The sequence below is a fragment of the Periplaneta americana genome, chromosome 10, assembly GCF_040183065.1.
Source record: "Periplaneta americana isolate PAMFEO1 chromosome 10, P.americana_PAMFEO1_priV1, whole genome shotgun sequence".
In the NCBI taxonomy this organism is placed as follows: Eukaryota; Metazoa; Arthropoda; class Insecta; order Blattodea; family Blattidae; genus Periplaneta; species Periplaneta americana.
The window spans coordinates 122,641,279-122,655,168 of NC_091126.1; the positions used below are offsets into that span (position 1 = coordinate 122,641,279).

Here is a 13,890-nt window from a genome sequence, read left to right on the forward strand (position 1 = left end):
CTTTGCTGAAATAATATGTTTGCAGTTAAAAGTCCTCAGATAATTACTACTGAGTTAAGCTTGCAACACCATTAATTTATCTAAACAGTGATATGTAACCATGCAGCTACATGAATCTGTCCTTGCCAGGATGCTGTGGCAACACATATCAATACTGCACGTTTATTGGTCTGCGGACTAGTTTCATACAAGATATAAATGAGTTGTAATGTGCATATCAAGGACTACATTTTCTGCAGACATGTGCAGTGTAACTTAATGCCTACTTCTTGAAAATTACTTGACTATGAAGTTTATGAATACAAAGTTTGTTTACAAAGTATATTTTAGATAAACTGATGTCTCAAAGTAACATAGTAAAATAATCTGCTATGATTGGTAAGTCTTACTATGTATGTAACTAACAAACTTGTATATCTACTTATAAATGCACAAATGGCCAGCTCACACTTTTGCAAGTAGTGGACCATACTTAAAAACAAAGAGACTATTAATGGAGAGAATCCCAGTGTTACCTAAGGAGTTCCTGGAAAAGACCCACTGTTACAGCAGGCTTCTTATTTGTGACAACAGGTATCAATACACAATCTACTGCCTTTGAATACTGAAACTTGCGGAGGCAAGTGTCATGTTTCGACATTAGATTCATCTTCTCCTCAGGAACAATATTGTCTACAGTTCTTGTTTGAAGATCATCTGGTGCATACCGATATGAAACTTTTAATCGTTCTTGTGTAGTAGGTTTGGTATTCTCCTCACGCCTGGAGATGGACACCAAGCCATCTACCATACCAGCAACCAATGTCTCATCTCCTGGCTGAAACAAACTTTCATTTCAGTAGTTCATTTACTTACGAATGACTTTTAAGGAACCTGGAGGTTCACTGCCGCTCTCACATAAACCCACCATGGTCCCTATCCTGAACAAGATTAATCCAGTCCCTACCATCATATCCCACCTCCTATTTTCCTAAGCACCTTATTCTCGAACACCCTTAACCTCTGTTCCTCTCTCAAAGTGAGAGTCCAAGTTTCAGAACCATACAGAACAACTGGTAATATACCGGTAACTGTTCTATAAATTCCAACTTTCAGCTTTTTCGAGAGCAGACTGGACGGTAAAAGCTTCTCAACCGAATAATAACAGGCATTTCCCATATTTATTCTGTGTTTAATTTCCTTTCGAGTGTCATTTATATTTGTTACTGTTGCTCCAAAGTAGGCCTACTTGAATTTTTCAACGTTTTCAAAGAATAAATTTCCAATTTTTATATTTCCATTTCGTACTATTCATTTCAGTAGTATGGGAAGATAACTCAATGAGAAATACATATAATGCCAGTAATTTGACAAATGATGACGTAAATATTTTTTAATCAAATCTACATTTACAAAACAATGTCTGAACAGGATAACTACTTGATTAAGTTTGTGTGTCCTGGCGAAACAAAAACAAAAGACCTAGAAACGAGAAACCAAGAGCTCTTATTGCAATCAAGTATTCTGTTCGAAAGGTTAATGTCTTAGTTGTTACTGATAGTGTTAGAACATTCTTATTGAGTACCCAAGTCGGATGGAAGAAAATGAATGCTTTGTGTAGGTATTTTATGAATCAAGGTCACAGTAGACCAGAAAGAAGAGAGGATAGTAGGCAAATTACAAGGGATGTGCAGTTTCATATTCGATCATTGCTTTTATTTCGAAACTTAAGTGTCAGTAAAGCAATTATGATAGGGAACATATGTAAGAAGCTATACTTCCTTCCCTCCTCGAGTTCAGTGTTACAAAACTAAGGCTTATGTGGTGATATGAAAGAAATGATGCAAAACATAAAATTTACTCCTCCTAATTTTTTTTAAGCTGTTTCATTCAAGTTTTAATTTATCGTTTACAAACCCATGCATACCTGTGTAAGTTTATTTTCCAGACTCCTGCTGTATAAAAATATAAGGTAAGGAGATTTACACCTTAGCTTCACCACTGCATTACACTCAGTTTGAAACTAAATAATATGGCTTAAATGGTCTTTTAGTAATATTTATGTTCAGAATGATTTCACCAAATTCAAGAGAATAATAATAATTGCATTGCTTTATTCACAGTACTTACCATATTTCCTTCCATTTTAAAAATATTTACATACATTCTAATTACAATGCCTAAGTTAATTCCAATTTAAATAATCAAAAAACCAGAAAAGTCTGTAAAGAACTTTGCTTCTGGTTGGACGATTTTCACCAACTCATGATAGACATGACTAACAATTTAAGTAACATCACATTTTATGGATAAGAGGATGGGATTAAATTAAACTACTTACTCTGAGGTAATGTGAGCCGAAAGTTACACAGCACTCAACTTATTTAAAAAATTTAAAGAAAACTGCACATGCTACCACCAGGAATTCTCTAGATTGAGAATGTACTAGTAGTTTCAACAAATGAAATGTCTCTGATTACTTACACTAACATCGAGGCTGAGGACTGCATTGGGATAATCCAAAGTATGGACAACCTGGTAAGTAGATGTGTCGTAAATTTTCACATGTCTGTCAAGGGAGCCTGACAGTAATCGTTTGTTTCCTGATGCCAAACACAGACAAGTGACAGTTTTGTGGTGCTGGCATAATTTTGCTAGAAGACGTCCTCCAGCAAATGCATCCCACACTCGAATTTCTGTACCACCTGGTAACAAATAATTTGGAACACTCATACTCTGCACTAAGTTAAGTATACAGCTTGGTTCAACTGTAACTGTCCCAGTTTCAAGGTCTGGAGCACAATCTCAGCCAAATTCTCTCTCTCTCGCTTTTTTTTTAAGTTGGTTATTTAACGATACTGTATCAACTATTAGGTTATTTAGCGTCAATGGAATTGGTGATAGCAAGATGGTATTTGGGAAGATAAGGCTGAGGATTCGTAATAGATTAACTGACATTTACCTTACAGTTGGGGAAAACATCGGAAAAATCCACTCAGAATCAGCCCAAACGGCAATCTAACCTGTGCCTGAGCACAACTCTGGATTGACAGACAAGTGCCTTAGCCAACTGAGTTACGCCAGGGGCTTAATTCTCTCTCTCTTCTCTCTCTCTCTCTTTGGTAAAAATAATATATTGTTGGCTCAGAGTGTAAACCTGCTAACTACCAAAAATGAAATTTTACAGGGAAAATAAAAAACTGAATATAAATTAATCCTAATACTTCAGGACCAAATCCAAAGTACAAGTGGTAATACAACCTGCACTTTGGATTTGGTCCTAACGTTTCAGGGTTAAATTATACACAGTTTTTTATTTCCCCTGTATTATTATTATTATTATTATTATTATTATTATTATTATTATTATTATTATTATTATTTTGTAGTTAGCAGGTTTACACTCTAAGCCGACGATATAAAACTCTGTACATCCACCACTATTCTTAGTGGTAACATATGGTCTGAAGTACCGGTGAGCACTCTAATGTGATATAAACTACACTTAAAGTACTAAACTAGATGTCACATATCACTGTCAGAAGTTCTTTGTAATATAGTTACGGAGATTCAAAGTTTATTCTGTTCTCATTTGTTATATTTTAAGTATGAGCATTATGGGAAGTTTTGGTATTATTTAACAGTAAGAGCAGTAATAATTTAACATTTTACGAACTGAATGCTCATACAAAAACTGACATGCAACTCATGATCTGGCAAGATAAACTTTCTTATAGTATGTCCAAGATCAATTTGCTAGTTTATCTCTCTAGCAGATCACATTTTGCATGAGAAATCTCTCATCCCTGAAATTATGTCTGTTTCATAGGTTCAAAAGCTGAAAACTAGTATAAAAACAAAGACACTGCATTCAGTTTTAGGAATAAAGACTAGTTCTAGAAAAAAGTTCTCACAAAAATCATGTAACAAAGGCTGAAGATTAAACTATGTTTCTGTTGTAATATTATATTGTATATTTCTTTCAAATATACATTCTTATAGTCATTCTCTTATCTGGATGACTAATATATCAGCAATTTACACCGAGCCATTCATTTGTTTGATACCGTTTCCACACATAGAGTGGTGGTGGCATTGGATAGCTGCACACATTGAAACTCAAGGTTGGCAATAATCACATAAATTGTATGGGACTGATTAGTCAGTAGTGCTATCACATTTAGTATTCAGATTTCACGTCTCTGCTGCTTAAGTCATGGTTCAGGAGAGATACAGAATAGAAAAAACAAATTTCATTTGTTGTAATTTTATAAAAAAATTAATCAGCTGCTGAGTGTCATAAGAAACTTCAGGAACATTTTCCTGACATCGAGGCACCTAATGGGAGTACAGTTCGTAAAATAGTAGATAAATTCAAAATTACGGGATCAGTGTTAGAGAAGAAATTATATCGATGATATCAGATTTTAACAGAGGAAAAGCTCATAGTATCAGCTCTTAATTAGAACAATCACCGTGAAAATCTCCCACAAAGTCCAACAAGTGAAGATCAGCTACACATCAGCACAATACACTAGAAAATTACTGAAACTTTATTCATACAAGATTATCAAAGGGATGTGCAGAGTACAAAGTAGGAAACATTTTTGCAAATGATTTTTTCAGTCTCTAAATGGTGACATTTTAAACCCACAATTAGTGTTTTCTTTTTTTGGTGACAAGGCATAGATGAGTGGACAGTAAAAAAATCGGTACTGGTCAGCAGAAAATCCAAGACTCATACACACAGCAGCTCATTACATGACCTTAAGATTGGCATGTCGTGTGTCAAAAGTGAGACATGAATAATCGGCCTCTAATGAAGAATGATGAATGTACAGTGTATTCGAGCAAGATGGGGTTAAAACTCATACAACTCAGACTTCATGTCTTTGGCAAGAGAGTAATAAGTTTGCTTTATCTCCAGATCTAATGTCATGAGATTTTTATTTGTGGGGAAGTTTAAAAGACAGAGTCTATAAATCAAATCAGTGAACATTAGATTTACTGCAAAACAAAATAAAAGAAATAGAACATTTTGTATAGCAGTCTTAAAATGCTACAATGCCTGATATAACATATTCTACTGAGTAAACTTCAGAACATGGTTACCTTCCTTCCTCTCTCCTCAAAAATTCCAACTATGTGCACAAAAAACAAATACAGACAAATCTGCTTTTTTCTTTTTTAAGAAAAATTGTTGGTAGTGAGGAAACCTTATATCAAAGTTTTCCATTCCATTAATTGAGCCATGTTCTTTCATTCATTAATGTTACCATTTATCTCGTGTGTTCTTGATTCATAAGAATGTGTGTGCATATTTATTCTGTTTTTCCAATCATGCAGTAGGTCGAACGTAGGCTGGTGTGCTGTGTAATACTACCTCCACTCCACTCTGTTTCCATGAGCAGTGTCAAACAAGTGGAAGGCTCTGTAGTTTAGTTTTCTGATAAATTGAAGGGTTCAGAGCCATTTATTAAAAACGGAGAAGCAAGGGTCAAAGTTAAGTGAATACCATAGTTTAATGCAGATTGATATATCATGTAGTTTTAATGTGTATACTTTATATTACTTGCTATACGTTTCCATTGAATTATGGTAATAACTTCATTTTAACCCTTGTTTTCTACAATTTTTTAATAAATGGCGCTTGGCCCACTATGTTCTGAACCCTTCAATTATATTACAAGAAATGTACTTAAAATTGATATTTTTAAAAATATCTTCCACATAAATCTCATTCTAGAGCACAGGATCATCGAAGCCAATTAAATATTCAATGCTGTAAACATGACTTAAGTTAAGAACATGTCAACAAACAAGAATGAAGTGCAAATGACTTAGAGTTTATATACAAACCTGCTGACAAGAATACTCCACCCGTTGGAAGAAAAAGAACACTTTCAACAGGAGCACCGTGATCCACATTAAAAACTGAAGTATTCACCCGGGCATCATACATGCGGACAATGTTATCATAACCACCAGATAAGATGATGTCAGAAGATAATGGAGAAACAGCACCAGCACGAACATAATCCTGTAAGAACAGCAACTATGATCTAACGGATAAAACTAAAAAGGAAAAAGAAATACAGAAAAGGAGCTCATGAAAAAGAAAAATGCAGTACAAAAGTGATACACTTATAGTCTTCTGCTTCTGAAATGGGAGGGAAAGAATGTCTGAGAAGGAAACATTTAAACATAAACAATGATACCTATTATTGGAGAAAAATTCGTTCCAGCACCGGGAATCGAACCCAGGACCTCTCAGCTTTGTGCAATGAGAACTCTTTTCATCTGAACTATAACGAGACCCGATTCACGGCGCCAGCTGAACTCTTTTCCTTTATATCATCAATGGCTTACTACCTGCATTTTAGACATATGTCATGTATGCAGAAGCGCATATTTAAATGACGTTATGGCCATTTTCGACAACAGTTTTTGAACCACTGTTAACGTTGATATATATATATATATATATATATATATATATATATGCACGAGGTCTCGCCGTCCTCATTGAATAATCAAGACTATATGTAGTCAACATGTAGATACCTATTACTGGAGAAAAATTCGTTACGGCGCAGGAAATCGAAACCAGGACCTCTCAGCTTTGCACAATGAGCGCTCTTTCCATCTGAGCTATGCATATTTTAAGGTACTAAAAGAAGCAGGCCTAATATTCTGAAAAGAAAGGGGTGAGGGAATATAAAAACTCAGTCTAGTTGGCATACTTTGGAAATAAGATCCTGAAGCTTCCACTTACTTCATCAATATGATACAAAACAACAAACAAATATCCTTTGCACAACAGCCAATGGAGGTCCAAGCCTACCAGTTAACTGCTGGTCTCAAGTCCACATCCCTCAGTAAAGGTGAACTAACAACCAGCATGAGTGTAACATATGGTTAGCACAATGATCCCCACCAGCTATTATAGCTAGCTTTCATAACTGAATTTAGCTATTCACTGTAGCTCCCCAAATCCTAACAATGCTGGGTGAGTACCAATCCCAAGCAAAGGCCGAAATCTCATGAGAAAATTTCTTCCCTCATGAATTCTTGAAACAGTGCTCATTCCATATCGCTAGTCTTAACAGTTATGACACAGAACCAATATGATACACCTTGTTTAAATATATAGAGCAGCACAAGAGATATATACATGTGTGTATGTGTGTAACATAGCTGAACTATGTTACTGAATACTTCCTTACTGGCTTTTAGGGAACCCGGAGGTTCATTGCCGCCCTCACATAAACCCGCTATTGGTCCCTACCCTGAGCAAGATTAATCCAGTCTCTATCATATCCCACCTCCCTCAAATCCATTTTAATACTATCTTCCCATCTACGTCTCGGTCTCCCCAAAGGTCTTTTTCCCTCCGGCCTCCCAACTAACACACTATATGCATTTCTGGATTCGTCCATACGTGCTACATGCCCAGCCCATCTCAAACATCTGGATTTAATGTTCCTAATTATGTCGGGTGAAGAATACAATACGTGCAGTTCTATGTTGTGTAACTTCCTCCATTCTCCTGTAACTTCATCCCTCTTAGCCCCAAATATTTTCCTAAGCACCTTATTCTCAAACACCCCTAACTACAAGTAGTAATAAAAAAAGCAAAGAACAAAGGGGCGGGTAGCGATGAAATACCAACAATTTTCTGGAAGAAAATGATGACAAACACCCCTAACCTATGTTCCTCTCTCAAAGTGAGAGTCCAAGTTTCACAACCATACAGAACAACCGGTAATATAACTGTTTTATAAATTCAAACTTTCAGATTTTTTGACAGCAGACTGGATGATAAAAGCTTCTCAACCGAATAATAACAGGCATTTCCCATATTTATTCTGTGTTTAATTTCCTCCCGAGTATCATTTATATTTGTTACTATTGCTCCTAGGTATTCAAAGGATAAATTTCCAATTTTTATATTTCCATTTCGTACAATATTTTTGTCACGAGACATAATCATGTACTTCGTCTTTTCGGGATTTACTTCCAAACCTATCTCTTTACTTACTTCAAGTAAAATTCTCGTATTTTCTCTAATCGTTTGTGGATTTTCTCCTGACATATTCACATCATCCACACAGACAAGCAGCTGATGTAACCCGTTCAATTCCAAACCCTCTCTGTTATCCTGGACTTTCCTAATGGCATACTCTACAGCAAAGCTAAAAAGTAAAAGTGATAGTGCATCTCCTTGTTTTAGCCCACAGTGAATTGGAAATGCATCTGACAGAAACTGACCTATATGGACTCTGCTGTACGTTTCACTGAGAAACATTTTAATTAATCGAACTAGTTTCTTGGGAATACCAAATTCAATAAGAATATCATATAAAACTTCTCTCTTAACCGAGTCATATGCCTTTTTGAAATCTATGAATAACTGATGCGCTGTGCCCTTATACTCCCATTTTTCTCCATTGTCTGTCGAATACAAAATATCTGATCAATAGTTGATCTATTATGCCTAAAACCACACTGATGATCCTCAATACTGAATAACCATAAATATTAAATATTAATATGTAATTCTAAATTAATCATTTTACTTACTGTATGTTCAGCAAAACTTGATACTTTTTCCTCACTTGGTATATCCCACATACACACAGTTTTATCATCAGAAAAACTTGCAATATGAGTTTTGTCTATTGTGAAGAAACAACGGTGAACAGCACTAAAACAAAAATAAAAATGAAAGTTTCTGCAATATGTATAGAAATGAATAACACTTTTCACCATTAAATACAGAGCGAGTCAAACCAAAGGAACCAGCACTTCTGCCATCTCTTGGTACTACAGTCTGGGAAGCAGATCACCAGTTCTCACAGATAACATTCTTGCCATCCCACAGTACTGAAGTCTGGTAAGGAATCTTTCGTGCAATTAATGAATTGTTAATTTAAGGAAATGAAGAGAATCTTACTTGAATTTCAGAGCAGTTGCTCAAAATATCCTCATTGCTTTCTGCACACATAATCCAGCAATGTACGAGCTCATCCTGACTAAAATTACATATAGGCATGTACAAAGTTTCATCTTATCGACAACAGAACCTATTTCTCACCACTTATTAAATACACTGCTGAAAACAATTCGAGAAACACTATGAATTACACAAATATTTCTTACAGATCAAGAGTAAAGTATCAAAATCGAGAAATACATTATTCATTACACTAACATTATGTAAGTGTCATTCCATGTCATATCAACATTTTTTTTTTTTTTTTTGGACACTGATATAAGTAATAATCAAGATTTTGGTATTTGGATGTAACTATAACTCAGTTACTTTTTGTGTACTGTAATTATAATTGTAACTGTTGCTTTTACCGAAAGTAACTGTAACTGAAACTTAGTTACCTTTAAAATGTAATTTATCCACGTAAGAAACCCGAAAAAACGTGCAAAACCTCACTAGAAGTCTGAAAATGGCGACAAATCACGCTGAAACTAGTTAACCCAATCGCCTAGTTTGACAAGCTGTTGTCATGAGAGAGTTACATCAAAATATCTTAATAAGGATATTTTCATTACTAGGTACATACTTTCGGCATAGCCTCTGATAAATTTTGCATAAAAAATCTTGCGTAGTTATTTTTTTTTTATAAATTTTTTACAGCACACTACAAATTCATCTGCAAACTGGACAATAAATGTGAGTGCAGGGAATTTAAATATGAGTCCAATGGGTTAATAAGGTAAAGTACCATATTAAGTTTTATAAGTTAACATAGTACATTATTAAAAGTTGTTCATTTAACATTTTTAATTAAAATGATAGTGAAATGCAAGTATTAAAAGTGTGTGAATCAAGAATGGATATTTAAACTTTCTATAAAGGGAAAATGTTGGATTTTGGAAAACTGAATAAATATCACAACACAACACTGTGCAAATATGTTGCACATCAGATAATAGTCTACACTATGATAAATGCACCAGAATCAGCTCTATAGCTATAATAGCTTTGGAGCTCTAAACTTATGGTTGTTTTCATTTGATCTGTAAGTTAAAACAAACGAATAATTAATTTTAATATCAATAAACAACTTTTACATGAAAATGCCACTAAGCAAGCAATTAAATCTTGTCATATTTGACCAAACTAAGAGATCCTATATACAGATCTAGTATTGCATATGGCTTCCACAACATTTAACAACAGACAACAGACACATTCGTGGCATACTCCCAATGAGTTTGTTTCTTCTTGGGAAATAATCTCCCATTCCTCATTTAGAGCTTCCCAAAGTTCTACGTCAGTTTCCGATTTTCCTAGCTAACAGATCCAGCAAGTGTTCAATTGGATTCAGACCCGGAGTGACCATAGGCCAGTCCATTACCTCAATTTCATTCTTCCTTAGAAAATTTTTTTATAGCCACAGAATGCACTTAGCATTATCCTAAACAAACAGAAATCCAGGGCCTACTCCAACAGCAGCAGGCATTATAGGATCCTCTAGAAAATCCCCAATTACAAGGTCTGTACAACTGTTGTACATAATAGCAGCCTAGACTCGAGAAGAAAGAAGAGTTTTTTGTAACCTAGAAGAACGAATTGCTATCGATTTGTGTAAAAACCTAAAAATTTCCATTTTTGTAGTTATGTTAGTTTCACACTAAGCCCTCGAAATGGTTTCTTGTTTTTAAAATTTTCAATATTGCGATTTACAAGTATTAAACAAAAACTTAGCTAATAATTTATATGATTGCAACAAAATATACAATTAGGTATTTTCATTGCAATAGAAAGTAGTACACATTAATACAAAACACAGAAAGTTGCACACTGCAGTCAGATTAAGTACAGTATACACTATATGGTAATAGTAGGACTAATACAATGTTTCATAAAGAAACACCTTTCTGATAGAAAATGATTGCATTTGAATGATGGAATGATGTCATCGTGACTAGTAATGCCATACACAATGTGCATGCAACCTCATTGACCTCAGCATTTCGTGATCTTCAGGGAATTGCAGTGTTACAAATTCAGGCTTAAATGCAACGAAGTATGTCAGATAGATAGTTTAGATTTAGCTGATCAGTCTCTTTTATGAAATGCTACGAACAGTAAATTGATTTGTTGTGTTGTGATTCTTATTAGAGAAGAATATTCATTTATCAGTAAATTTCCATAAATAGGTAGTGATTTGTACTATGTTGTAATATTATGGGAGAGGAGTGAATTGTGTTCGGTGTTGTGAATCATGTGAGAGTAAATTATTTATCAGAACAATTTACAATTAATAATGAATTGTGCTGTGTGTTATAATATACAGGGTGATTCATAAAGTTCTCTCCCGGTTTATGGAGGTGATTCCTGAGGGTATTTGGAACAAAAAATGAAAATAAGTTAATGGGATCACATTCATAATTACAGAGTTATGGTAGTTTGAAAAGAGCAGAAAAAAGCTTTTATTTCAGGATTTCACTACAAAATGCAAAAAATAATTGAAATACAAACAACTGCTTGTTTATGTATCAGTCTCTTTAATTTAGAGTGGATTTAAATCACATTTTCGAAAATGCTTCCCTTATTCTTTAGGCAATGGTCTGCACAGTTGTGAACCATACGTGTAGCATTTCGCAGCTTCACACGTGTTCCTCATTGTAGCAGCGACATACAGAATGTGCTGAAGTAACTCTTCGCATGTTTGTACCTTTACCTAATACATCCCCAGAAACAATAATCTAAGGGTGTTAAATATGGGGATCTGGAAGGCCAGGTGATAGGGCCCAAGCGACCAACCCATCACTGTGGGAATTGTTTATCCAAGTGAGCTGTTACTGCATGGTAGAAGTGAGCTGGCAACCCATCATATTGGAAGTACATTTAGCATCTTCTTGCGAGAGGAACATCTTCAAGAAGCTGTGGTAACTGTTCTTGCAAAAAGTGAAGATACATCTCACAAGTTAAGTGCCCAGGGAAAATGAATGGACCTAGCAGCTGATCATCCAGAATACCACACCACACACTGAGACTAAATCGGCATTGAAAATTAGATTCTAATGTGGCCCAGGAATTATCGTCTCCCTAGACATGTAAGTTATGCTTTTTGTTGATTTCGTCCTGCATAAACTGTGCCCCATCACTGAACATTATGAAGCGGTACCACTGCCAATTCCCATCTAACCAGTTACAGAACTGCAAACGCTGGGCACAATCTTCTGGTTATAAATGCTATACTTCTTGCAAATGAAAAGGATACAGTCCATTCTCATGAAGAGTTCTCCATGTCTTGGACTGTGAAACATTAAATGTGTAGCTAGGCATCTTGTATTAGTATGCGGACTGTGCTCTGCTGCATCAAGAATGTTTTCATCTTCTCGCACGTCACAAGTCCTTTCATATTGAACATGAATACTGGAAAAGAGTACCAGTTTGCTGCAATGTTTGATACATTCCACTAAAGGTTTTGGAACTCAGAACCCTACGATCGTGATATTTGACAGCAGCAGCTTTCGCATTACCATCACACATGCCCAAAATAAACATCATATCAGCATACTCCTCAGAAGAAGCACATGTTGGCTGTTGTCAAGACTTCCAGCCAGTGTCTCACATCATTTGTGAGTACAAATAGTAGACTACAAAGTGAAGAAGAGAAAAGTGTTGCTGCTGCAAAAGGTCTCTTTGCTTTCCAAACAGCAAAACATAGCCAATCTTTCAGGTCAATGAACTGTACAGCTGTCAAAAAAAAAAGGGGACCTCTCACTAGAATCTAAGTTCCCTTCGGGTATCTTCGCTAAAATTCGGAGACAGACGACGTTACATGTTGTTGGACCACGTGGTCTGATATCTACAGTTATAATTGAAGTGTTCTGCATGTTACTAGTGCTATTTTTGTTTGTTTGTTTGTTTTTTTTTTTGTTTTTAAAAAAAAGAGAGAGAAAATATAATTGCTCCTGTCTCTTTTATGGCTGTTTTAGTAAATAACATCAGATTCATGAATGTATTATGCCATGACTTTATCATTATTTAATATGACATTATGACTAAAATGGAAAGAAAGAAAGATTTTATACTTACTTACTAACTGGCTTTTAAAGAACCTGGAGGTTCATTGCCGCCCTCACATAAGCCCGCCATAGGTCCCTATCCTGAGCAAGATTAATCCAGTCTCTATCATCATATCCCACCTCTCCCAAATCCATTTTAATATTATCTTCCCATCTATGTCTCGGCCTCCCAACTAACACTCTATACGAATTTCTGGATTCGCCCATACGTGCTACATGCCCTGCCCATCTCAAACGTTTGGATTTAATGTTCCTAATTATGTCAGGTGAAGAATACAATGCGTGCAGTTGTGTTGTGTAACTTTCTCCATTCTCCTGTAACTTCATCCCTCTTAGCCCCAAATATTTTCCTAAGAACCTTATTCTCAAACACCCTTAACCTATGTTCCTCTCTCAAAGTGAGAGTCCAAGTTTCACAACCATAAAGAACAACCGGTAATAGAACTGTTTTATAAATTCAAACTTTCAGATTTTTTGACAGCAGACTGGATGATAAAAGCTTCTCAACTGAATAATAACAGGCATTTCCCATATTTATTGTGTGTTTAATATCCTCCCGAGTATCATTTATATTTGTTACTGTTGCTCCCAGGTATTTGAATTTTTCCACCTCTTCAAAGGATAAATTTACAATTTCTGGAGGCCGTCTCCTCGATCTGCAACCTGAGGACGCGCCATGCTGTGGTGATAGGGACCCACAATACATGGAAAAGAAAGATTTTATTCTCAACAAAAATATCTTTCGTGGCATAAACAAACAAAACTTACTGGTATATGCCTTAGAAAATTAAAACTAAAAAAATAAAGTAAAATGGGGGGGGGGGGAAGCCACGATTGAATATTTACTCC

General features: G+C 35.3%; 1 protein-coding gene across 1 annotated transcript in view; it reads right to left on the reverse strand.

Annotated features, from left to right (window-relative positions):
* LOC138708001 (U3 small nucleolar RNA-associated protein 15 homolog) overlaps positions 1-13,890 on the reverse strand; it is a 39,752-nt gene that overhangs the window by 7,072 nt on the left and 18,790 nt on the right. Inside the window, exons 4-7 of the mRNA XM_069838110.1 lie at positions 8,563-8,686; positions 5,839-6,019; positions 2,464-2,684; positions 516-817 (exon numbers count right to left, since the gene is read on the reverse strand). Coding sequence (XP_069694211.1) covers positions 516-817; positions 2,464-2,684; positions 5,839-6,019; positions 8,563-8,686 — 828 coding nt within the window. The remainder of the gene's footprint in view (positions 1-515; positions 818-2,463; positions 2,685-5,838; positions 6,020-8,562; positions 8,687-13,890) is intronic.